This window comes from Mustela putorius, unplaced genomic scaffold, assembly GCF_011764305.1.
Source record: "Mustela putorius furo isolate JIRA1106 unplaced genomic scaffold, ASM1176430v1.1 tig00000127_pilon_pilon_pilon, whole genome shotgun sequence".
NCBI lineage: Eukaryota > Metazoa > Chordata > Mammalia > Carnivora > Mustelidae > Mustela > Mustela putorius.
Window position 1 is genome coordinate 10,687,563 of NW_025421288.1, and position 23,226 is coordinate 10,710,788.

Consider the following 23,226-nt stretch of genomic DNA (forward strand, 5'->3'; position numbering starts at 1 on the left):
CACAGTCTAAGAGGAGTGACCCGCACTGAACTCCTGATACAGCAGAATCTGTTCCAAGAGATCAGCCAGACACGCAGTTTCAGTTTGACGACGCCGGATGGCCCCCGGGATGGAGGTGGCCGAAATTCCTCTCCAACGATTGCTTATTCTGGACATGGCTTTGTTTCCCCAACCATAGAGCCTCAGCCGGGACCTGCATTGGCGGTATCCCCCGCAACATTGCTTCCAGCACAGAAGCTCTCTTGGGTGCAAAAGAAGTGAGACAGTGGGACCAGGACCTTGGACGTCACAGGTCTTACCACAAGCCTTCTGGGAATAACCGTTTTTATAAAACAGCAGGGTGCTCACTCAAAACAACTACTCCGTCTACCGGCAGACGATATCTTGCCAGCTCCAGGCAGCCGTCCTATAGGACACGGCATGTCCTTAGCCTCCAAGTACCTATGACTTCTCATCGATAGCAGTGACCGAGTGGTGACATAGAGAGGTCAAGGTCGTTGAGAGAAAAGTTCAATGTTACTTACAGTTCCCCCTGGAAAGAGGCACAGCACGACACACAGGGCCATGTGGGGAAGCACCAGAGTTGACCAGGAGTTAGAGAGGAGTGAAGCGAAGGCATGGCCGCTGCCTTTTTCTGGGGTTCTGTGGGAAAGTCAAGGCAGGGCAGGGGAAACAGTTTAGGATTTGCTCATTTGAACAATTCCGGCAGATTTGGGGGCATAGGGACTGTTCCTACGTGTCTTGTACCAGGGTTGATTTAGGACAAGGGAATATTGGCTTGGTATTTGAGAAGTAAAGAGAGGAGGTTGTGCAGAGTGTGGGCTCCGCATCCCAAGGGCGATGTAAACAACTTAGCCGTTAATTCGGGTTGTAACTAATGGACGCCAAATAGACAAATGCGGAATCTAAGAAAACACAGAACAGTGCTTTGAATCAAGGACTGTATGTCGTGTTTTTTCACTTTTGATCAGAATATAACGGTCTGGGAACCAAGGGATAAAAGTAGGAGTGGCTTCTCTTAAATACAATGATCATCTCACATGTTTTTCAACTTTTATTTGCATTAGTCTTAGACTTACAGAGAACTTGAGTTCCCAATACCCTTCGCTTGGCTTCTCATAATGGTGACATTTTCTAGAGCCAGAGTGCAATGATCAAAACAAGGAAATTAGCGCTGATACAATACTAGGAACTAATCCACAGACAATATGCAAAATTTGGCAGCTTTCCCATCAATGCCCATTCTCTGGCCCAGGATCTGACCTAACATCCCACATTACATCTAATTATCATGTTTCTAGTCTACTCTCCTATGTGGCAGTTCCTTAGTCTTTTTTTTTTTTCTTTCTTTTATGATCATGACACTTAGGGAGAGCACTGGCCAGTTACTTTGTAGAATATCTCTCAGTTTGGATTTGCCTGATGCTTTCTCCCAACTGGATTGAAGCTATTTATTTTTGGCAAGAATACCACAGAGGTGCTATTGTGCCTTTTCCCAACAACATATCACTGCGCTTTAAAAAAATTGGGTGCCTGGGTGGCTCAGTGGGTTAAAGCCTCTGCCTTTGGCTCAGGTCATGACCCCAGGGTCCTGGGATCAAACCCCGCATTGGGCTCTCTGCTCAGCAGGGAGCATGCTTTCCCCTGTCTCTCTCTCTCTCTCTCTGCCTCTGCCTACTTGTGATCTCTGTCTGTCAAATAAATAAATAAAATCTTTAAAAAAAGATTTTATTTTGAAGCAATCTCTATATTCAGCGTGCGCTTGAACCCACAACCCCAAGAGTTGGGAGCAGACTCCCCAAGAGTTGCATGCTTCTCGGACTGAGCCAGCCAGATGCCCCATCACTGCACTTATTACTGGTATGTTAACTCCTATCACTTGGTGAAGGTCATGTCTGTCAGAGTTCTCCCCTTTAAAATCACTATATTTTATATTATATTTCACAAGTGTCTTACAGGGAGATATTTTGAGACTCTGCAAATAATCGGTCCCTTATCACATTCCCTCCACTATTTAAGAATTCACTATTTAAGAATTATGTTACTGCTGCAGTGTTTGCCTAGTGGTGATTCTATTTCTGACATTCCTTTGACATTGCTTAATCGGAATTCTAACGCTGTTTCTTCTCCCTCGCTTACTCATTCAATTACCTACTTAGAGCAACATGGGCTCACGGATATTTACTCATTCTATAGGTTTTACCCCATCATTATCATTATTTTCCTACTTAACTTATTCCAGGCTCGGCCGCCGAGAGCTCCTTCAAGTTCACTGCCTCCATACATTGAACAAATCGCCATTATTAGAATATTTCATATTGATAAATAGTTCACATATCACACGATTCACCCCTTTAGAGTGTAAAATATAGTCATTTTAGTATATTCACAAGATTGTGAAACCAGTACAACGATCAAATTCCGGAATATTTTCATCATGCCAAAGGGAAATTCTATTTCCATTTGTAGACACTTCTTTTTTATTTTTTTTAGCAGCTAAATTTGTGGTAATTTATTTTTATTTATTTTTGAGGGAGAGAGAGTGTGTGAGTGGGGAGGAAGAGTAGAGGGAGAGGGAAACAGATTTTTTTTAAAGATTTTATGTATTTATTTGACAGAGAGGGAGAGCACAAGCAGGGAAGAGGGGCAGAGGGAGAGGGAGAAGCAGACTCCCCACTGGAGACTCCGATGCGGGGCTCAATCCCAGGACTCCAGGATCATGACCTGAGCCGAAGTCAACCACTTAGCCCACTGAGTCACCCAGGTGCCCCCCACTTTGCACGTTTTTTGATTAGGTTGTTTGTCTCTTTGTCGTTGAATTATAATAGTTTTTGATATATGTTGATACTATACCCTTATCAGATACATGATTTGCTAATATTTTCTCCCATTCTGTGGACCATCTTTTCATTTTCCTGATCGTGTCCCTTGATGCACAAATTTTAGAATTTTCAGTGTAGTTCATTTTACCTTTGTTGCTATTTATGTTTTTAATATCATACCTAAGAAACCATTGCCAAGGCTAAAGTCCTAAAGATTTACCCCATCTTTTCTTCTGTTTTATAGCTTGAGCTCTTACATTTAGCTCTTAGTTAATTTTTGCCTTAGAAATTGCATGTGAATTTTTAGGATCAGCTTTTTTTTTTTTTAAATATTTTTATTTATTTATTTGACAGAGAGAGATCACAAGTAGGCAGAGAGGCAGACAGAGAGAGAGGAGGAAGCAGGCTCCCCGCTGAGCAGAGAGCCCGATGCGGGGCTTGATTCCAGGATCCTGAGATCATGACCCAAGCCGAAGGCAGCGGCTTAACCCACTGAGCCACCCAGGCGCCCCTAGGATCAGCTTTTCCATTAATGCAAAAAAAAAAAAAAAAAGACTGTGATGTGAGGATTGGACTGAACCCATAGACAATTTGGGGGGAGTATTACCACCTTAACAATATTCAGCCTTTCAATCCAGAAACATGGATGCCTTCCCATTATTTACATCTTTAATTTCTTTTGGAAATGTTTGTAAGTTGTCGGTGTACAACTCCTGCATTTCCTCGATCAGACTTATTCTGGGATAAATTTTTTCTTAATTTACTTTTTAGATTGTTCATTGCTAGTGTATAGAGTTCAGTAGACTTCCTTGAGATCTACCATATTGATTATTATGTTGTTTATGTCTTCGATCTCATTCCTTATTTTTGGTCCTCTTCTTCATCTGTCTTTAACCGAGTGTGATATATTAAAATCTCCTGTAATTAGTGTATTTCTATTTCTATTTATTTGCCCCCTCTGTAGTTTCTACATCTTAAAAGTGTTTCCTGGAGTGTCTGACTGGCTCAGCCAGATGAGTGTGTGACTCTTGATCTTGGGGTCATGAGTTTGAGCCCCACGTTGGGCACAGAGATTACTATAAAAACTAATTTGCTATGCTATTTGGTGCATAAATATTGACAAATGTTACATCTTTGTTGTAAATTATGGCTTATAATATTTAAAAATGCCCTTTGTGTCATGTCTAATCTATTTGAATTTAATTCTATTAAATTAATTCTATTAACTCTATTAAATTCTTTTATTCTGATTTTCTATTTTAAAAATCAGAGCATTACCACTGATTTTTTATTGTTTCCATCTGCCTGGTGTACCTTTGTCCATCCCCTTATCTTTAGTTTCTCTGAATCATGTTGCTGTAGCTGTTTCTCTTGTAGAGAACGCATAGCTGGGTCTTGCTAGTAGAGCCCCATTAAAAACTTTAAAAAAGGGACACCTGGGTGGCTCAGTCAATTAAGCGTCTGCCTTCAGTTCGGGTTATGATCCAGGGTCCTGGAATCGAGTCCTGCATTGGGCTCCTTGCTCAGCAGGGAGCCTGCTTCTCCCCCTGCCTGCTGTTCCCCCTGTTTGTGCTCTTTCTGGCTCTCTGACAAATAAATAAATAAAATCTTTTAAAAAATCGAAGACAGGGCGCCTGGGTGGCTCAGTGGGTTAAGCCGCTGCCTTAGGCTCAGGTCATGATCTCAGGGTCCTGGGATCGAGTCCCGTGTCGGGCTCTCTGCTCAGCAGGGAGCCTGCTTCCCTCTCTCTCTCTCTCTGCCTGCCTCTCCATCTACTTGTGATCTCTCTCTGTCAAATAAATAAATAAAATCTCTAAAAAAAAATCGAAGAAATAGGTGAGTTAAGCTTTAAATGTACATTTATCAATATAATTGTTATGTTTGTTATGTTTAATATTTCTTCTTTTTCCTCCAAGATTTTATTTAAATTAAAATTGTTCATGTGTAGCGTAGTATTAGCTCCAGAAGTAGAATCCAGTGATTCATCACTTACATATACTACCCAGTGTTGGGGCGCCTGGGTGGCTCAGTCATTGAGCGTCTGCTTTCGGCTCAGATCATGATCCTGGGGTCCTGGGATCGAGCCCCACATCGGGCTCTCTGCTCAGCAGGGAGTCTGCTTCTCCCTCTCCCTCTCCCCCTGCCTGTTTTCCCTCTATCGCTGTGTCCCTCTCTGCCAAATAAACAAATAAAATCGTAAAGAAAAACAAACAGCCGGTGTTCATCACAGCAAGTGCCTCCCTAATGCCCTCCAGCAACCTTCAGTTTGTTCTCCATAGTTAAGAGTCTCTTATGGTTTGCCTCACTCTCTGTTTTCATTTCATTTTTCCTTCCCCTCCCCTATGTTTGTCTGTTTTTCTTAAATTCCACATATGAGTGAAATCATATGGTATTTGTCTTTCTCTGATGGGCTTACTTCACTTAGTGTAATACCCTCTGGTTCCATCCACATTGTGGATTTTTTTTTCTGTATAAAAATCTTTATTTTAACATTTAAAAGAGTCACGTGTTCACTCTGACAGTTTTATCAGGCTTGGCCACCCAGTAAGTTACACATATGTCAGTACTTAGAAGGTTTGCATCCCTCTTTAACAGTGGGAGTCAGGGTGAAGTGGCCAGTCTCCCCACGGTCAGACCCCAACTTGCAAATGGCAAGATGTCATTTTTTTATGGCAAGTTATATTCCATTATATATATAATATATGCTATATATTATATGTAATATATATCATATATAATATAATATCTACATTATATAATTATGGTTATATTTATATAATTTATATAACATATAATATATAAAATACAATTATAATTATATAATATTTATATATAAATATTATATATATGTGATATATACGCATTACATCTTCTTTATCCACTTGTCAACCAATGGACATGTCAACTCTTTCCATACTTTGGCTAGTGTTGATAATGCTGCTATCATATTGGGGTGCACGTGCCTCTTTGAATCAATAGTTTTGTATAGTAGTGCAATTACTGGGTCATGGAGTAGCTCCATCTTTTCTTTAGAATTTATTTATATTTTTGAGAGTGAGTGGGGGGAGGGGCAAAGGAAGAGGGAGAGAGACAATCCCAAGCAAACTCCCTGCTGAGCACAGATATGAGGCCGGATACAAGGCTTCATCCCATGACCCTGAGATCATGACCTGAGCCAAAATCAAGAGTCGGATACTTAACTGACTGGGCCACACAGGGGCCCTGGATAGTTCTATTTTCAACTTTTTGAGGAACCCCATGCTGTTTTCCAGAGTGGCTGCACCAACTTGCATTCCCACCAACAGCGTAGGAGGTTCCCCTTTCTCCGCATCCTTCCAGTATCTGTCATTTCCTGACTTGTTAATTTTAACCATTCCGACAGGTGTGAGGTGGTATCTCATTGTGGTTTTGATTTGTATTTCCCTGATGATGAGTGATGTTGAACATTTTTTTTTTTGTATGTCTTCTTTGAAGAAATGTCTGTTCATGTTTTCTTCCCATTTCTTAATGGGACTTTTTTGGGGGGTGGGTGTTGAGTTTGATTAATTCTTTGTAGATTTTTGAAACTAGTTCTTTATCTGACATGTCATTTGCAAATATCTTCTCCCATTCCATCCGTTGCCTTTTAGTTTGGTTGACTGTCTCCTTCACTGTGCGGAAGTTTTTTATCTGAATGAAGTCCCAATGGTTCACTTTTGCTTTTGTTTCCCTTGCCTCTGGAGACGTGTCTAGGAAGAAGTTTCTATGGCTGAGGTTAAAGAGGTTGCTGCCTGGGTTCTCCTCTAAGATTTCGACGGATTCCTCTCTCACATTTAGGTCTTTTAATCCATTTTGAATTTATTTTAGTGTATGGTGTAAGAATGAAGTGGCCCAATTTCATTCTTCTGCATGTTGCTATTCAATTTTCACAACACCATTTGTTGAAGAGAGTCTTTTTTTCCATTGGATATTCTTTCCTACTTTGCAAAGATTAGTTGACCACATAGTTCTGGGTCCATTTCTGGGTTCTCTACTCTGTTCCACTGATCTATGTGTCTGTTTTGTGCCAGTACCATACTGTCTTGATGATGACAGCTTTGTAATACAGCTTGAAGTCTGGAATTGTGATGCCTCCAGCTTTAGTTTTCTTTTTCAACATTACCTTGGCTATTTGAAGTCTTTTCTAGTTCTGATATTTCTTTCTCTATGAGGTGTATATTCTTTGATACATTTTTTAAAGATTTTATTTATTTATTTAGAGAGCGTGAAAGTGTGAGCAGAGGAAGGGGCAGAGGGAGAGAGAGACTCTCAAGTAGACACTGAGTGTGGGTGGAGGTGGGATCTCTCAACCCCGAGCTCATGACCTGAGCCCAAGAGTCGAATGCTCAATCAGCTGAGCCACTCAGGAGCCCCTATTCTTTGATCTTCCATTTATAAGTTTATAGGATACATATGAAAGCTTGTATTTTTGTTCTAGCGTTTGATATTGTATTTATACTTAAAAAAAAAAAAACCCTCCGTTTCAAAACTCTATCTGGATTATCCATTTTTACTGGCACCTTTAACTCTCCCCTATTGCCTGTTTTATCAGCCAGGGTCCAATCAGGAGAGAAATCACACAGTCATGTGAAGGCGGGAAGGTTTTTTTTGTTGGTTTGTTTTTAAGATTTTTTATTTTATTTATTTATCAGATAGAGATCACAAGTGAGCAGAGAGGCAGGTAGAGAGAAAGGGGGAAGCAGGCTCCGCACTGAGCAGAGAGCCCCAGGTGGGGCTGGATCCCAGGACCCTGGGATCATGACCTGAACTGAAGGCAGAGGCTTAACCCACTGAGCCACCCAGGCGCCCCTGAACGGGGAAGTTTAATATAAAGAATTATTAACCATAATAGGTGGCTGAAGTTCCAAGACATTGGCCAGCAATAAGAAAAGAGAACTCCAAAGCATATAGAAATAGCAGATAAAAGCAGCATGACCCAAGCTGAAGGCAGACGCTTAACTGAGCCAGCCACCCAGATGCCCCTCTCACTGGAGATACTCTGATGCAAAACCGAGGTGAGGTGCTGGGAAGTGCTGTCAGGCCCTAGAAGAGGCTGGTGCTGGCAAAGCCATGGGTGCAGGAGCTGCCTGACGCCTGGAGGCCCGGGACATTGTCTTGTGAGTCCTCCGGAGACTGGAAGGCAATCTTCCTGCTGCAGTGGCTCCTCTGCGCCCTCTGCTGACGAAGCTTAGTAATGAGCCAACTGGCCAAGACCAGGCTTTGAAGGGCCCAGATTTCTTTTCACAGAGCAGCCAGTAAGAGTGAATTTGGAGCCGAGTCACCCATACACCATCAATGGGCTTAACCCTATTTCCCTCCCTCTCCCTTCTCCACGCTTTTAATTACACTAATTATCGCGATAAACATTTTTACTTATTTACCCTCATGCCCCCTTAGGTGGGAGATACATGTATCATCATGGCTGGATGAAGCACCTTCTCTTTCAGACGGCTCCTGGGTGCCGAGTTCCTAAAGTACTCGTTGAAAAACAGAAAGCTCTTTCCTATGGCCTTCACACTTGCAGGACGACTTGTTTGAATATAAAAATCCTTGGTTCACACTTTTTTTTTTTTAAAGATTTATTTATTTATTTATTTGACAGATAGAGATCACAAGTAGGCAGAGAGAGGAGGAAGCTGGCTCCCTGCTGAGCAGAGAACCCAATATGGGGCTCGATCCCAGAATCCTGGGATCATGACCTGAGCCATAGGCAGAGGCTTAACCCACTGAGACACCCAGGCGCCCCAATCAATAAAAACTTTTTAAAAAAGTTATTTGGCCTTTCTTTCTGAAAATCTTGAGCTTTCTTTATTTCTTTCTTTTTTAATTTCTTTTCTTTTCTTTTTTTTTTTTTTTTAGACACAGAGAGTGAGCATGGGAGCAAAGGGAAAAGGGGAGAAGAGAAAGAAAATATGAAGCAGAGCCCCACCTCACTGAGATCCCGACCTGAGCTGAAATCAGGAGTTGGAAGCTTAACCAACTGAGCCACTTAGGCGCCCCTTGAGAATTCTTTTTTAAAAATATTTTGAAATCTAATAATTTTATGAGGATGTGTCTCAACGTTGATTGTTCTGGGTTAGTTTTCCCAAGTTCCCAGGGGGCCCTTCCAAGGTGCAGATTTTTTTGCTCTTGGAAAGTTTTCTTATAGTGTTAAATATCAGTTCTGGTTCATTGGTTTTTCTTCTAAGACTCCAATAACACAGACGGGATTCCTCTTTGACACTGCTCTGCCATAATTTTGTTCGGACTTCTACTTTTTAATCTCATGTTCTTGGTCATTTTCCTGTCTTTTATTATACATTTATTTGAGTCCATTCTCCCTCGGACATTTTATAATGTAATCTATATTTCTGGATAATTTTGTCTGTTTCTTCCCTTTCTCTCCTGAGTTCAATTAACCTTCTATATTCTTCTCCTGGGTTTTATCTATTTCCATTCTTTTCAAAATTTCTCATCCTGGGGAATTTTGCATATCTTCAAATGCCTGTTTTGTGTGCCCGTAGTTCTGTTTACAGTGCTGTGTTTAGCTTTCTCATATTTTGCGGCTGTTTATTCAGGAGCCTGTGTGAATTTTCCTTCATTGACATGCCATGAAATCCATTTTTTGATATTTTGCCATGACTCCATATGAACCTGTTAATCTTTTCTTGCTCGTTTCTGTGGTGCTGGGTGTTTTATTCCAAGTTCAATGCTCCCTCTTCTGCCAACTCGGAGAGTCCAGATGCTTTCCTGGATTTTTGTTTGTTTGGAGAGTGGGGAAGGAGTTTTGGGCCCTTTGATTTTCTTCTTTTGTCTTGCAGAGCCATGAAATTTCTCCATTTGCTTCCCGTTTGAAAGCCAAATGCCAAAAGGTACTTCTCCCTTCCTTTCTGCTCTTGGCTTTCCCTAAATCTATGTGTTTCAAAGACAGCCCACTCAAATCGCCGGGTACTTTGAAATTCCTCCCTTGTAGTCAAAGCTCTGACTTGGGGCGCATGGGTGGCTCAGTGGGATAAAGCCTCTGCCTTTGGCTCAGGTCATGATCCCAGGGTGCTGGGATTGAGTCCCGCATCAGGCTCTCTGCTCAGCCAGAAGCTTGCTTCCTCCTCTCTCTCTGCCTGCCTCTCTGTCTGCTTGTGATCTCTGTCTGCCAAATAAATAAATAAAATCTTTAAAAAAAAATAAAAAAGATCTGGCCTGCTCTAGACCTGTCTTCACATTTTCCGATTTCTGGTGGACTCCATCTTTCTGGGGTCTTCCATCCAGCGTTGGCCATTACTAGCTCTAGTTTCTCGCCGTCAGTCTGCCCAGAGCCCGTGCAGGGTGGGGTTGGGACGGGGACATGGGTGATGTTTTGCTGTCACTTGTTTTTTGTTTTTACTTACAGGTACTTTTTTGAGTTTGAGCATTTTAGCTTCAAGTTATACTAAGGGTTACTTGGTTTTGTGTAATTATATCTTTCTCTTTTCTTTATTCCAGGTTATTTGGTTGGGGGCAGGGAGATGGGCACCTGCGCTGCTACCATCATCTTCAGCAATCTGGAAGCCTCTCTCAAATATCTGTTTCTCATCCCTCCAGCTTTGGACCTTGCTGGTTCAGAGTCCTTAGTACTCAAGCCTGAATGCTAATGGACCCAACACTGGTTCTTTTGAACTGGAAGGGAAGACCACTCCCTTGTCATTTTGCCCTCTTCGTGCCTTGGAACCAACAGCTCTGAAAGGTTGATTGGTCCTGATGATCAAGGAAGAAATCACTGTGGCCACATGATGGAGAAGGGGAGTCCCCAGGACTCAAGGAATGAAAGACCTTCAACACAGGCAGGCTTACAAAGGACTCAGACCTCTTAGGGATGAAGGTCATCTTACTAGGTAAAGAGCTTTGAAGGTTTAAAAAAAAAATATATATATATATATGTATATACAATGGATTGTAGAAGAAATAAGATATAAATACCAATCTGGGGTTGAGAGATAAAATACAAGATGCCTGATTATATCTGAATTTTAGAGAAACAATTTTTTGGGTGGGTAAAAATATGTTCTAATGTTTGGGACCTACTGATACTAAGAAATCATTTGTCATTTCTTTGAAGTTAACTGGGCACCCTGTACAATATACTCGTTTGCGAAAGTTGGAGGTCCCCATTATGGCCTTGTAACTCGTTACACAATACTTTCTTCCTTGCAAGTAAAATATAGCTTGACCAATATCCCTCCTATGTCTTTCCTCTTGTGTCATAGAAGGTGTGTGTTATTAATGTTTGCCGTCTTAATCCAGTGCCTTCGTTACAGTATACCGAGACCGGATTGTGACTCAACTCTCGAACACCTCCATATCCATGAACATTTCCACAGCGGCCCGGCCAGGGCAGGAGAGGGCCAGGAAGCCGAGTGGTTAGCAGTGAATCTTTTGCCCCAGAATGGACCCTCTGTGTTTCAGTAGCCCGAACAGATCTCATGGCTGGGCCCAACCTCAGGCAGGTGGGGAAGGCTATGAACCTACAGGAAGTGAAGAACCAGCAACTGGCGAACATCACGAATGTCCAGACGGGTGGCCAGCGGCTGCTGGAAATTGGGGTTTCCTTTTGGGGAAGAAATCTTGGTTGTAGGAGAGGTTGTCGTGGGAGCAGGCTGGTGTTGCTAGGACCTTCGAGAAGTTGAAGTGTGAGCTGGGGTATATATGGATGGGCGTGTGCCAAGGGGTGGACGGCGGTGGATGGCGTGGGCTGGTTCACTCATGTCCATCCCTACCTTCCGAGGCATACTGCGAGCAGGCGGAGACACCTCTTAGTCAAGTCAAGCCCATCCATGCCTTATGATTCAACAATTCTTCTCCTAGGAGTGTGTATCCCAGGGAAACTGTCACATAGACACAAGGAGGGGACATCTATGACACCCGCCATGACAGATGTGTGGCAGGGTCGGGGAGTCGGGGGCCTCTGGGGCCCAGCACTGGAGAATTGGGCAGATGCATGGATGGCTAGTGAGTCCTTACACAGGCCAGTGATCTCCATCTTTGGCTAAGGATTAACCCTACATCCTGCGGCTGAGGGCAAAAAGAGAACAGGCAGATTTTCCGGACTCCCCTGTGCTGGAGGTCTGTGGGAGACATACAGCCCACTCACGGGAAACCGTCTGAAGGACGTGGATGGAGGAGACCAGGCCAAGGCCGCTGCGCAGCTTCAGGGGCTCAGCCTTTCTATCGGGTGCCAGACGCAGGAGTCGTGGGGGTCAGGAGGCCCTGCTGGAAGGCCCATCCGCCTGCTGACGTCCGGCCCCGCCCCGGTGCTGAGAGAAGTCAGACTCCAGCCGGGGCAGCGGGCTCTGGAACCCGCCGGTGCCGGGGCTGGGGGCTGGCTCCGGGGCTGAGGGCTGGCTCCGGGGCTGGGGGCTGGCTCCGGGGCTGAGGGCTGGCTCCGGGGCTGGGGGCTGGCTCCGGGGCTGGGGGCTGGCTCCGGGGCTGGGGGCTGGCTCCCAGCGGCCCCTCCTTGAGCCTTCCCAGCCACCTGGGACACGGGTATCCGCAACCCCTTTCTGCCGCAAACAGCTGGACAAGCTTGTGTCCTGGAGCCAGCCCCTTCCCGATCGGCTGTGGCTGGCTCAGCTCCCACAGCTGACTACCGTGCCTCAAACTTGGCACCTCCTGACCTGACCTGGAAGAGCCCCGCTTGTCCCAGGCCCTGCTCTCCCTCTGGTCCTGCCACAATCCAGAGGGCGGGACTGGGGAGCCCGAGAGGCAGGGACCACGGAAGTTAGGCCCCAAGCCCCTGGTCCTTCTGGGGTCCAGCACTTCCTACTGTCGCTCCGGCAGCCTCCTGAGGGCTGGCCCAGGCCTCTGTGGTCCTCCCGCCCGTGCAGTTCTCGCTTCTGACGGTGCGGTTATGGAAACCTGCTCCGAGGTGACAAAACACGATTACTAACCAGCTGGGTGACCACAGGAAAATCATTTAACCCCTCTGGCCTACAAATTTCCTCATCTGTGGGGCCCTGCTGAGCTGTTGCAAGCATGGCGGGAGGCATGGTCTGTGGAAAATACCAGCGCGGTGCCTGGTTAGCAGAGCAGCTTTGCAATACATTTGAAGCCGAGGTATCTCACATATTTGGAAAAAGGCCAAGGGGAACGAGTTTGTCTAACCTAGAAGATTCTTAGGTCCTCAGGTGGGGTTGGGGGGAGGAAAAGTCAGCTTCGTTGTAGCCCACAGCTTGGAGCCTCTCTCTCTCTCTGTTTCTCGGCTCCCGAACTATACTGACCAGCCCTTCCTTGAGCTGGTTCCAGTCAACGTGGCATGGGGACCCCCTCCAACCCCGGGGGGGGCCACCAGACCACTGCAACCTCCTCTGTTCCTGTCCTTTGGTCAGACATCTTAGCTAGGCTGAGCTCCCCGGGGCAGGGACCCCGCAAAGCTTGGAGGAGGCCCAAAGCCGGCTCCCACATCCCTCAGTTACTGCATGGCTTCCAAGCCGGGCCTGACCCTGTTTGGGAAGCAGAGATAGGGACGCTTTTGCTCCCATTTGCCCAGCAGGGCAGCGCTTCCTTCTCTGAAGGTTTTCCTGGAGCCTCTCCTCCCCCAAGCCCCCTGAGCATGCCCCCAGCCAGGGCTCAAAAGGAAACACACCCGTGAAGGTCATTAGTGAATATGTTTGGTTTTTTCTTTTCTTTTCTACCCCCCCCCTTTTTTTTTCTTAAGAAAGGAGTCACAGGACTGTGTTCTGGCCCGCAGGGCCCCCCCTGAGCAAGACTGTCCCAGGGTCTGGCCTAGTCTCCGGGTTCAGCCAGTGGCTGAGAGCCCACGGAGGTAGTCCCCGGCCAGAGGCAGCACAGCCCAGTGGTCGGTGCGCAGGGCCACAGGCACTCCGCCGGCCTGGGCCGCCTCCAGTCGCAGCAGCAGCCTCGAGTCTGGGGGCAGGCGGATGGCCACATGGTAGCTGGTGGGGGGCTGGGCCACCACCACAAAGGGCTCCAGGTGGCGGGACACCAAGGCCTCCAGCCCCTGCGGCCCAAGAGGGCACCAGAGGCGACTCTCCGCGCCCTTTGGCAGGCAGGAGTCCCAGAGCTCCTCAAAGAAGCCCTGCTTGTCCCCGTCGTCGGGGGCCTGGGGGAAAGGCAGGAAAAGGTCCTCGAAGTTCACGGGCACGGGCGGCAGGTGGGCGTGGCACGTGAGGCCGGCGGGGGTGGCGTACAGGGCGCGCACGCTCAGCTGCGTGGGAGCCGGGAGCCGGGGCTGCAGCGGCAGGAGCAGAGGGCTGCAGGGGCGGCCCGGGCGCAGGCAGGGCACGTGGACCGCGTCCAGCGGCGCGTACAGCTGGCCTTGCACGCGGAAGCGCAGCTCGAGAGAGAACACGGGCTCCAGCACCTCCACCTGGAGCTGCAGCACCGGGCCCGGGCCCGCTGCTCTGCGGGGCCCCACACTTAGCCGAATCGGGGCCGGGGCCTCCTGCACCATCAGCACGGCGGCAAAGCCCTGGTTCTCGGCCACCAGCGAGGAGGTCAGTGCCGGTGCGGCCAGAGAGGGGCCCAGGGCCACCCCTAGCTTAGGCCCCGCCAGGTGGGCCAGGAGGATGTAGTAGAGCCGGGCATGGTCCCGTCCATCAGGGTCATCCAGCTGCCTGGCCAGTGCCTGCAGCAAGTCGGCCAGGCCTTCCCGGACACCCGCCCGCATCAAGGTCCGGCAGACCCGCAGCAGAGCCTGCTGGAGGCCCCAGTCTGTGCAGTGGGCCGCCGCAGCTCGCAGGAAGCCTAGGGTGGCACTTGGAGCATTCCCGTCGGCCACTTTCGCCAGTATCTTCAGGTGCCAACGAAGGGCCTCGTCTCTACCGGCTCTGGACACCACCTCCTGCCGCAGCACCGCTCTCAGGGGCTCCCCTAGCTCGGGGCCCACCCTATCCAAGAGATCCACAAAATGGGGAGCCAGCGCAGGCCGGGCTCGGTATAGCTCGGCCAGCCCGTGGGTCAAGGGCGTCAGCACCAGAGGTTGCGTGGCTAGGCAGCGAACGACCAGGTAGGAGGCCTGGAAGCAGAGAGCAGCCAAGGCCCGGGGGCCCCCATCCAAGTCTGCCCTCTGGCGCAGGCCAGCCAGCAGCTCCCCTAGGTAACGCTGGGGGCTCCAGCCCTGGCCTTTCTCCTCTTCTTCATCTTCCGCACAGAGCAGGCACAGCAGGTGCAGGCGGGCCAGGAGAGCCATCGGGTCATGAAGGAGACTGGGCAGGAGGCTGCGGCCCAGCCGGGGCCCCAGCAGCAGGGGGGCGGCCTCCTCCCCAGCAGGGCCTAGAGGGCAGTTCTCAGGGAAGCTCAGCAGACAGTGCAGGTAAAAGAGGTGGGCGGGTAGGGGCAGGGCGGGGTGCTGGGCGGCCAAGGTGAGCCTGCGGAGCAGCAAGGCCTCATCCTGGGCTGTGAACAGGGCTTCGCCAAAGGCCGCCTTGAGTGCCAGCACCGCATGCAGGAGTGCCAGCTGGGCCGTGCCCAGCAGCCGTACCAACTGTGGCTTGAAGAGCACTGGCGGCTGTCCCCGGAGACCCCGCAGAGCCCAGCCCAGAAGCCACAGAAGCTGGGCCTGAGCCACAGGAGTGAGTAGGTAGGAGGAGTCCAGAAGCTGGGCCACAGCAGCCCGCAGCTCCCGGGCCTCCTCAGGACTGGGCTCCAGCACTGCAAGGCCACACTCCTCGTCCTCGGCTGCCGGCCAGCTGGGTGCCTGGGGCTGCGGGTGGGCACCCCCCTCCTCAGCTAGTGCCCAGTTCCAGGGACCACCTGGGGTGGGCGCATCTCCGGCCACGAGCAGGCCCTGCAGTCCGGCCTTGGCCTTGGCCCGTATCACCAAGGCGTTGCGCAGAGCGAGTGCCAGCAGCAGGCTGAGCGGCTGGACCGGGCCTTCCTGCCCCAGCAGGCGCCGCAGCAGCCCCAGGCAGTCCCCCAGCAGCCCAGGCTTGCAGCTCTCCAGCTCCCGCAGGCACTCACACGCCGTGGCCTGCAGGGGGCGCTGCTCCGAGGCGGGGCCAAAGCCTCGCCCCAGATCGCGGCCCGAAGCCAAGCCAAGAAGTAGTGGCAGGAGCCGGCGGGAGGCTCCCGAGGTGGGGCCCAGCGCGTCTCCGGCCGCCAGGACTGTGGTGGCCGCCAGCAGCAGGGGCCGCCGCAGGGCTGAGGGCCGTGGGGGCAGAAGGACCAGGGTGTCCAACAACGAGGTGGCCGCTGCCTCGGCTGCAGCGGCGTCCGGCCACAGCTGGGCTGGGTACTCCAAGCTCAGAGCCAGCAAGGAAACCTGGGGATGGGAGATTTAGGTGGGAATCACGAAAATGTGGTTCGAGCGCGGGGGTGCTGAGGTGACCAGATGGCCCAGGGCGGGGGGATGCACGCAGGGCCTACCTTGGTCTGTTCGCTCAGCTTCTCACTTCTCAGTTCGATCAACAGGTCACGACCCAGATCCTCACCCTCGGGACCGGCCATGAAGGCGGACGGGCTGGCCCGGAAGGCGCCCAGGCGCTGGGCCCAGGTTTCCCGGCTCGGGGGTCCCATGGTGCCGCACCCACGTCCCTGCGAAGAAGCGAAGGAAGGTCAGGCCCGCGGCCGCCAGAGGGCGCGCGAGCACCTGCACGCACCCCGAAGGGGCCGCCGTCACCCCAGGGCCGCCTCGCAAATCCCAGCCGCCCCCTGCCACGCGCAGACGCCAGCGGGGGACCCCGTGCCCGGACCCCGAGATAAAGCCGAGAGGTCTCGGGGGCGACGCCGGAGCGGGCAACCAAGGGTCCCCGCGGGGCAGGGCCGCCGGCGCCCGGTGCGTGCCGAGAGCTCATTACGCCGCCCGCCCGCTGCCCGCACCGAAACCACAGCGCCGCCCCGGCCCCCGGCGCCCGCGGTAACGGGCCGGCCGCTCTCACCGCGCCTGACTCAGCCGCCGCGGGCGCTCGGGCCGGCCGGCTCCTTCCGGGCGGCGGCGCGCGGCGGGGCGGGGCGCGCGGCGCGTGGGCGGCGGGGGCGGGGCCGTAACGGGGCCACCGCCTCCCCTCCCGCCCCGCCAGCAGGTGCCGACTCGCCGGTTTCGCTGGGGCTGAGTAACTGTCCCGCTGCGTGCGGGGCCCCCCTTCCCCGAAACCGCCTCAGGCCCGGGCAGAGGCGGTGGAGCTGGGTGGGCCCAGGCTCCCGGATGCCGGGGTTCGGTCCGGGCGGGGGCCGCGATCCCAGAGCCTTCCGACAGCCCGGGCCCGCCGCGCCCGCGAGGATGGCCACCAGCACGTCCCCCCTTGCCCACCTGCCGGCGTCCGGGCTCTCCGCACCCTGCGGAGGGCGTGGGGTGCGGGTCTCCGGGCTCCCAGGGTGTCCGCTGGGGGGTGTGCAAGGTGCGGTCCCAGAGCGCCCGCAGGAAGTGCTCCTCGCAGCCCCGGCCGAACCGGTCGGGCGGGCGCCTCCGGGCTTGGCTTCGCTTCTCCGACGCCGGCCCCGGCCACCCCCCCCACCCCCACCCCCCGGCTGGGCTTGGGGGCGCGGAGCCGGCGCCGGGGTCACCGCGGGCGGAAGCTGCTGACCTTTGCCTTAGGCCATACCAATAGCTGACAGTCGGCAAGGGCTGCGGCAGCCTAGCCAGGGTAAAGCTGGCAGGGCAAGGCCATAATCCTGGAGGAAGCCGGAAAACAACGGGATGCCGACGTGCAGAGTGGCAGGGCCGGGTGGATCACAGGGCTCGCGGCAGGCCTGGCACGGACCTGGAAACGGAGACTTCGCCACTAAAGACCTCGGGCCAAGCGGTGCACCAATCCAGCACTCTTGGAATTCCAGAGGGCAGGATCGGAGCTGTTTGGCCACGCTCGGGGGTCGCCTGTAGCTCCCAGAGCAGTGTCTCCTGGGCCCGGAACCGCAAGGGCGGATGCCCCATTGACCGCTGGCTTCCGTGGCCCAGAACTGCCGGCGTCCAGGCCCCACAGGCTACAGTAAAGCCTTTAGCTCTAATTAGCCAGCTTTGAAGATGAAACAGACCTGAGCCCCCATGTTCTGGCTGCTGCCAACTCGTTTCTCTCCTTTCTCCAGGCTCCGCAGGCCCCTCCCCACCCGTCCTGCTGCCCACCAGAGGGGAGGTGGAAAAGAGGCTCTCTGGGCGCCGGTGGTGCCAGGGATGCCAGGGGGATGGAGACAGGGACCCGCCCCGAGGGACAGGTCCAGCTGGAAAGCCCGGTCCCAACTCTGGCTCTGGCTCCATAGTTGACTCACAGGCGGCAGCCCCAAACCACTTCCCTCTAGGTGCCTCAGTTTCCCCATCTATAAAATGGGAGTGCTGACTCCCGCCCAAGAGACTGTGGGGTGGGGCAGCCCGGCTAATTAAACCTAAGATGAAAGAGGCCAGGATGAGAGCAGCCCTGGGAGGGAAGGCAGCTTGGGGGTAACAAGGAGCCTGTCTGGTTTCCCTGTCTGGGGCCCAGAGGGTGCTGATAACCACAGGCCCCTAGACCTCACCACTCACAGGGAGAGAGGAACGATTATTAAACCTCTTTTTACAGTTGGGGAGACAGGCTTCAAAGGGTCAGGAAGTCTGCCACTGGCTTTGGCCCGCATTTAGCCTCTGACCTTCAGCAGCGTTTCTGAGCTTTGGCTTCTTAGGGCCAGGGGTCTGGAGGGAGGGAACCTGTGTGTGGTTCCCGATGTGGTGGGTGCATGCACACGACTCCCAGGCTCACAGCCACCCTGGGGTACCCGGGGATGGCTACCATGCCCAGATGAGAAAACCAAGGCCCGGAGAAGTGCAGTCACTTGCCCCAAGTCATAGAACCCCTAAGAGGTAGAGGCTGGACCTCAGCAACAGCCCCCTACCGCCCCTGATGCCTTCCTTCCACATCAGCTACCCTCAGCCCTCGGAGGGTGTCCAGGTCCTGGGATGGGCTTTCCCCTTACCTGCCTGCCCAGATGTCCCTGCCCTGTTCCCCTCTAGGATGGCGGCACTGGTCTGTCCCTGGCACAGGCCAGGCAGAGAGTTAAGCTCAGCCCGTCAGCACTGCGCACGATCATTCCAAGTCTGCAGTCAGCGGGCCCGCCGGGGAAAGCGACCCCCCAGCCAAGAGGGCCCAGGTGTGGGCTGCAGCCAGGTAGCGGAGCAGCGAACTCCCCCACTTGAAGTTCACACCTCATTCCTTCTCTTTCTGCTGAGTTTCCAGCCTCCAGGGTGTAGCCCAGCTCCTGGGAGATAGACACAAGGCTTGGAAAAGGGAAAGTCAGTTTTCTGAGGGGTCCTGAGCCTCAGTTTTCTCATCTGTAAAATGGGGACATGGCCAACCCATCTTCTCAGCACTGGGTGCTCCCTGGGGATACAGAGATGTCTTAAAAAGAACACCTCAATAGGCAAATCCGTAGAGAGCAGAGTAATGGATGCCAGGAGCTTGGGGAAGAGAGAAATGGGGAGTGACTGCTCATGTGTACAGCGTTTCTTCTGGGGTGATGAGAATGTTCTGGAAGACCGTGGTGATGGCTGCACAACTCTGTGAAGATACCAAATCCCCTGAAGTGTATACTCTGAAAAGGTGGGTTTTATGGTCTATGAATTGTATCTAAATAAAACTACTAAAATGGTGTTAAAAGAAAAGCGGTCCCTTATATACAGAACACAAGACGCGGGAGGGGGACAACAAACAAACAGGACAAATAAAAACTTCACAAAGGAAAAGATGCTGCCAGGAAAACAGGACAGGGTAATGGGTGAGGCGGTGGGGGTGGGGGACACTTGGCTGAAACCTGAATGACAAGAGGTAAGCAGTCATCGGGTGGAGAAAAGCCACCTGGGAGGAGGCACAGCGGAGGAGAGGTCAGAACAGGACCAGGCTCTGGCCCGCCGGGAGGATGGCGGGCACCCGGCGTGCGGGCGCGCGCAGAACCAGCAGGAATGGAGAGGCCAGCGGTTGGGAGGTCGGGAGGGGCCAGAGTGCATCAAGCCCCCAAGATGTTATTCCAGCTGCCATGGGAGCCACGGGAGGGCTTGGGCTGGGGGGAGACAGCTGGCTGGGTGGGGGGGAAGGGGCTATCTGTGGCCTTGGCCCACGGTGGCAGCTGTGGATGGAGGTGTGGGCATATGCGGCTGATTTGGGCACCCCTGGGACTCAGCGGTGGGTAGATGTTAGGGTGACGGAAGAGGGGGGACAGATGACCCCAGGCTTTGGCCCTGAGTACTTGGTTCCAGTCTCCGCGGTGGGGAAGGCCATGGGAACTGAGGAGGGAATCAAGTCTGGCAGGCCAGATGCGCAGCCACCGTGGAGAGCCTCACCTGGGTCCTTGGCCTTCTCTAGCAGGAACTTTTGGCTTCTCCCTGCACAGCTCCAGAGGCTCCAGATGGCCCAGAAATGCTCCTCCTCTGGCGACTGCCCCCTGCACCCCCCAGCTCCGGCCGAGGGAGCCTTCTGCCCAGCTGGACGTCGGGACAGTTGGGAGGCCCACGGGCAGGAACTCTGCAGAGGTGAAGGGGTCGGTGTCCTGACGGCACTCATGGTTGCTCAGGGGCCTGGCTGCCTCCCCGAGGCTATTGTTACCTGGCGCTGGAAAGGCCACTATGTGAGCCACACAGAGGCCTTGGTGGCCGTGGAACCATCAGCCTGCATGATGAGTCTATTTCCAAAGGCTGCTAGACTTCCGGCAAAAGCAAATCAACATCTCTTGACCTCTCTGAGGAACAGAGCTGGAAGTAGGAGCCCCACTTTACAGATGTATAAACTGAGGTCCTGACAGGTTAGGTGGCTTGCCTTGAGTCCCCAGAGACTGAAAGTCTGGGGCACCCAAGTGATCTCACCGCACATCTCATCTCCTGGGAGCCCTTCAGCCTCCCTACTTCCCAGTCCCTGCCCTGCCTCTACCCTCTCCCGGCTTCCCTGCTGAGCCTTGTCTGGGAACAGGAAGGGGTAGTTCAAGACCTTCTCCATCTAACTCCTGCCCCAGATCTTTCTAGGCTTCTCAGGCTGGGAGCCCAGCATTCAAGGCGGGAGCCAGCCTCGACTTTTCGGGGAGCACCGTCCTGGCTTGCTTGCTGGAGTTCTGCCTTCCTTCACTCTCCTGTCCCAACACTATGCCAACAAGAGAGGTCCACTCAGAACACCTAGAATCAGAGCTCATGGCTCCCTTTGCAGATCGCCAAGGCCACCATCCCAGCCCTGCTCGGATCGTAGCGTCCTTACCAGTCTCTCTAGTACTCCATTCTACCACAGCTTCGCACCATACGGAGCCTCATGCGACATGGCACAGCCGCCTCTTCAACCTCAGTTCCCACACCTGCCTTCCCCTCCCAATCCCACCTCGTCTTTTGTTTCATCTCATGACACTAGCCTCACTCCTACTCTGGGGCCCCAGGTGTCCTTCTGGGGATCTGGCTCTCCCGCCGGCTCGCCCAGCCGGCCCCTACCTCTTGTTCAGACCTCAACACCCCCACCTGTGACTATCCCATCGCCGAAGTCATGCATGGCACTTTCTTCTTTCCTTCTTTCTCTGTCTGCCTGGCACCACAGAATCATCAGTGCCAAGCAAATGGTGGGTGTTCGATATTTGTTGACTGAAGGAAGGAGTGAATGAATGACATCTGACACTGTGTGGACGGAGCAGAGGAGCCTGCCCTCATGGAGTTCACAGGTTAGCTCGGTGTTTATCCAAGTTCATGCACATTGTCTCATTCTAGGGCGGCTCAGGAACCACAGACTACACACCAGCAGCCTATGGGGCAAATCGGACCTGCAATGGTATTTTCTTTGACGTGTTCCATGGGGTTTTTTAAAAGATTTTTTTTTGAGGGGAGCCTGGGTGGTTCAGTCATTAAGGGTCTGCCTTTGGCTTGAGTCACGATCCCAGGATTCTGGAATTGAGCCCTGCATCGGGCTCCCTGCTCTGCCAGAGCTCTGCTTCTCCCTCTCCCCCTCCCCCTGCTTGTCTCTCGCTGTCTCTCACTCTGTCAAATAAATAAATATCTTAAAAAAATTTTTTTTGAGCCAACTTTAAAAAATTGGTCGATTTTACACACAAACCTGGGTTTTTGGCTTCTTTTCGAAAATGGACGGATGTGGCCATACCGGGCTTCTTTGTTCAAATGACATGATTATTCGTGCCGCTTTAGACGGCCACGTTTTGCACCGTCCCTACGGCTCTCTCCATCTCTCCCTCCCTGACAGCCTGCGTCAGTTGCCTTCGGTCACTGAACCTGCCCTGTTGCTTTCCTTCTAATCAGTTTGCTTTGTATCCGTTACCTCTACCAAAAGTTGGAACATGAAAAGCTGAATGGGTCACACGAGTCAAGAAAAAGAGATATTCTTTCTTGCAACAAGTATTTATCCATAACCCACTCTGTGCCAGGTACAGCGGTGGATACTGGATACCAGAGATACTGCAGCAGATAGCATGGGTGACTATCCCTCCTGACACTGTGTGACATTCTTTCCACAAGTGGAGACAGTTGAGTTGTTCCTTACTAACCTCCTCCCCCCAACAAGAAAGACTGTGCTTCTTGTGTCCGAGGTCATCTGTGAAGACTTAGTTTCCACTAAGCACCTACTGTGTAACAAGCCCTGGGCAGGGTCTGGCACAGCCGAAATGCTCAATAAATATTTGTTGACTTAATTGGCTAAATCTACTTCCTAGACACACTGTTGGAAAATGTTTCTCCAGGATTTATTCAAAAGGTAAGGTGCTCACTTCCCGCCAGTTGAGCCAAAGGGTGCAGGTAATAAGGGAGGGGTGACAAAGTATGTTTGGGGTGCGCGAAGGCAGAGTCCTAGGAGAGGAAGGGGCAACGAGCAGCGCCCGCTGCCAGAGCCCACAGTGACCCCGGGAGGTAGGTGACAGGATGCCCAGGTGATAGACTAGGAAACAGGCTGGAAAGGAAAGGCCTTTGGCCAAAGTCACAAGCCCCAGGAGGGAGTGAAGGAGGAAGCCACCTGTTCCTGAAGTGCACACTCTCCCCGCCCACCTTCAGGGGCTCCTGGACCACCTATGGGGGGTGGAATGTAGAGGGCCTGCCCCAAAGTCGGCAGCCAGGCTTCTGCTCCCCTTTGACTCCTGACTTTTGGAATTGTGCGAATTCATTTATCAGACTCATTTCCTCTTAATCTGTTCCAGCAAATATTTAACACATGGAAAAGGTGTATGTGTGGTAGAGATCCTGAGATGTTTATTTTATATGGGGTAGACAGAGAGCTAAAAAGAGGAAGGGGTCCCATTCCTGACCCCAGGACGCCAGCTGGTAAGAGAAGCCCAAAGTGTCACAGTAACTTGGAAAGCAACAAGCACTCGCGGGGTGGGCCTCCCTCCAGCTAAACCTGGGGGCTGGACAGAGTCTGTTGAACGGTTGGGGGTGGGGGTATAGGGGAGGGTGTGTGTCCCAGGCTGACCCTCAGCCGAGGGTGGGCTTTTGCCGGAAGCAGACAAGAGCCCTCTGCCTTGCAGGGGCTGAAACCAGGCAAAGTAGGTT

At 52.0% G+C, this 23,226-nt stretch overlaps 1 protein-coding gene across 4 annotated transcripts; it reads right to left on the reverse strand.

Annotated features, from left to right (window-relative positions):
* Positions 1 to 13,012: 13,012 nt before the first annotated feature.
* Positions 13,013 to 21,580, reverse strand: AP5B1 (adaptor related protein complex 5 subunit beta 1). Of its 4 annotated transcripts, none has more exons than XM_013044582.2 (3): positions 17,059 to 21,580; positions 16,176 to 16,343; positions 13,013 to 16,071 (listed from the first exon to the last, which is right to left on the reverse strand). In XM_013044582.2, the coding sequence occupies exons 2-3, from the start codon at positions 16,323 to 16,325 to the stop codon at positions 13,588 to 13,590; spliced, it is 2,634 nt and encodes an 877-aa protein (XP_012900036.1). In that variant the 5' UTR covers positions 16,326 to 16,343; positions 17,059 to 21,580; the 3' UTR covers positions 13,013 to 13,587. The 4 variants fall into 4 exon arrangements, with proteins under 4 accessions (XP_012900036.1, XP_044921017.1, XP_004770079.1 ...); XM_045065082.1 differs by lacking the exon at positions 17,059 to 21,580 and adding an exon at positions 16,688 to 16,743; XM_004770022.3 differs by lacking the exon at positions 17,059 to 21,580 and adding an exon at positions 16,629 to 16,720.
* Between the last annotated feature and the right edge of the window lie 1,646 nt (positions 21,581 to 23,226).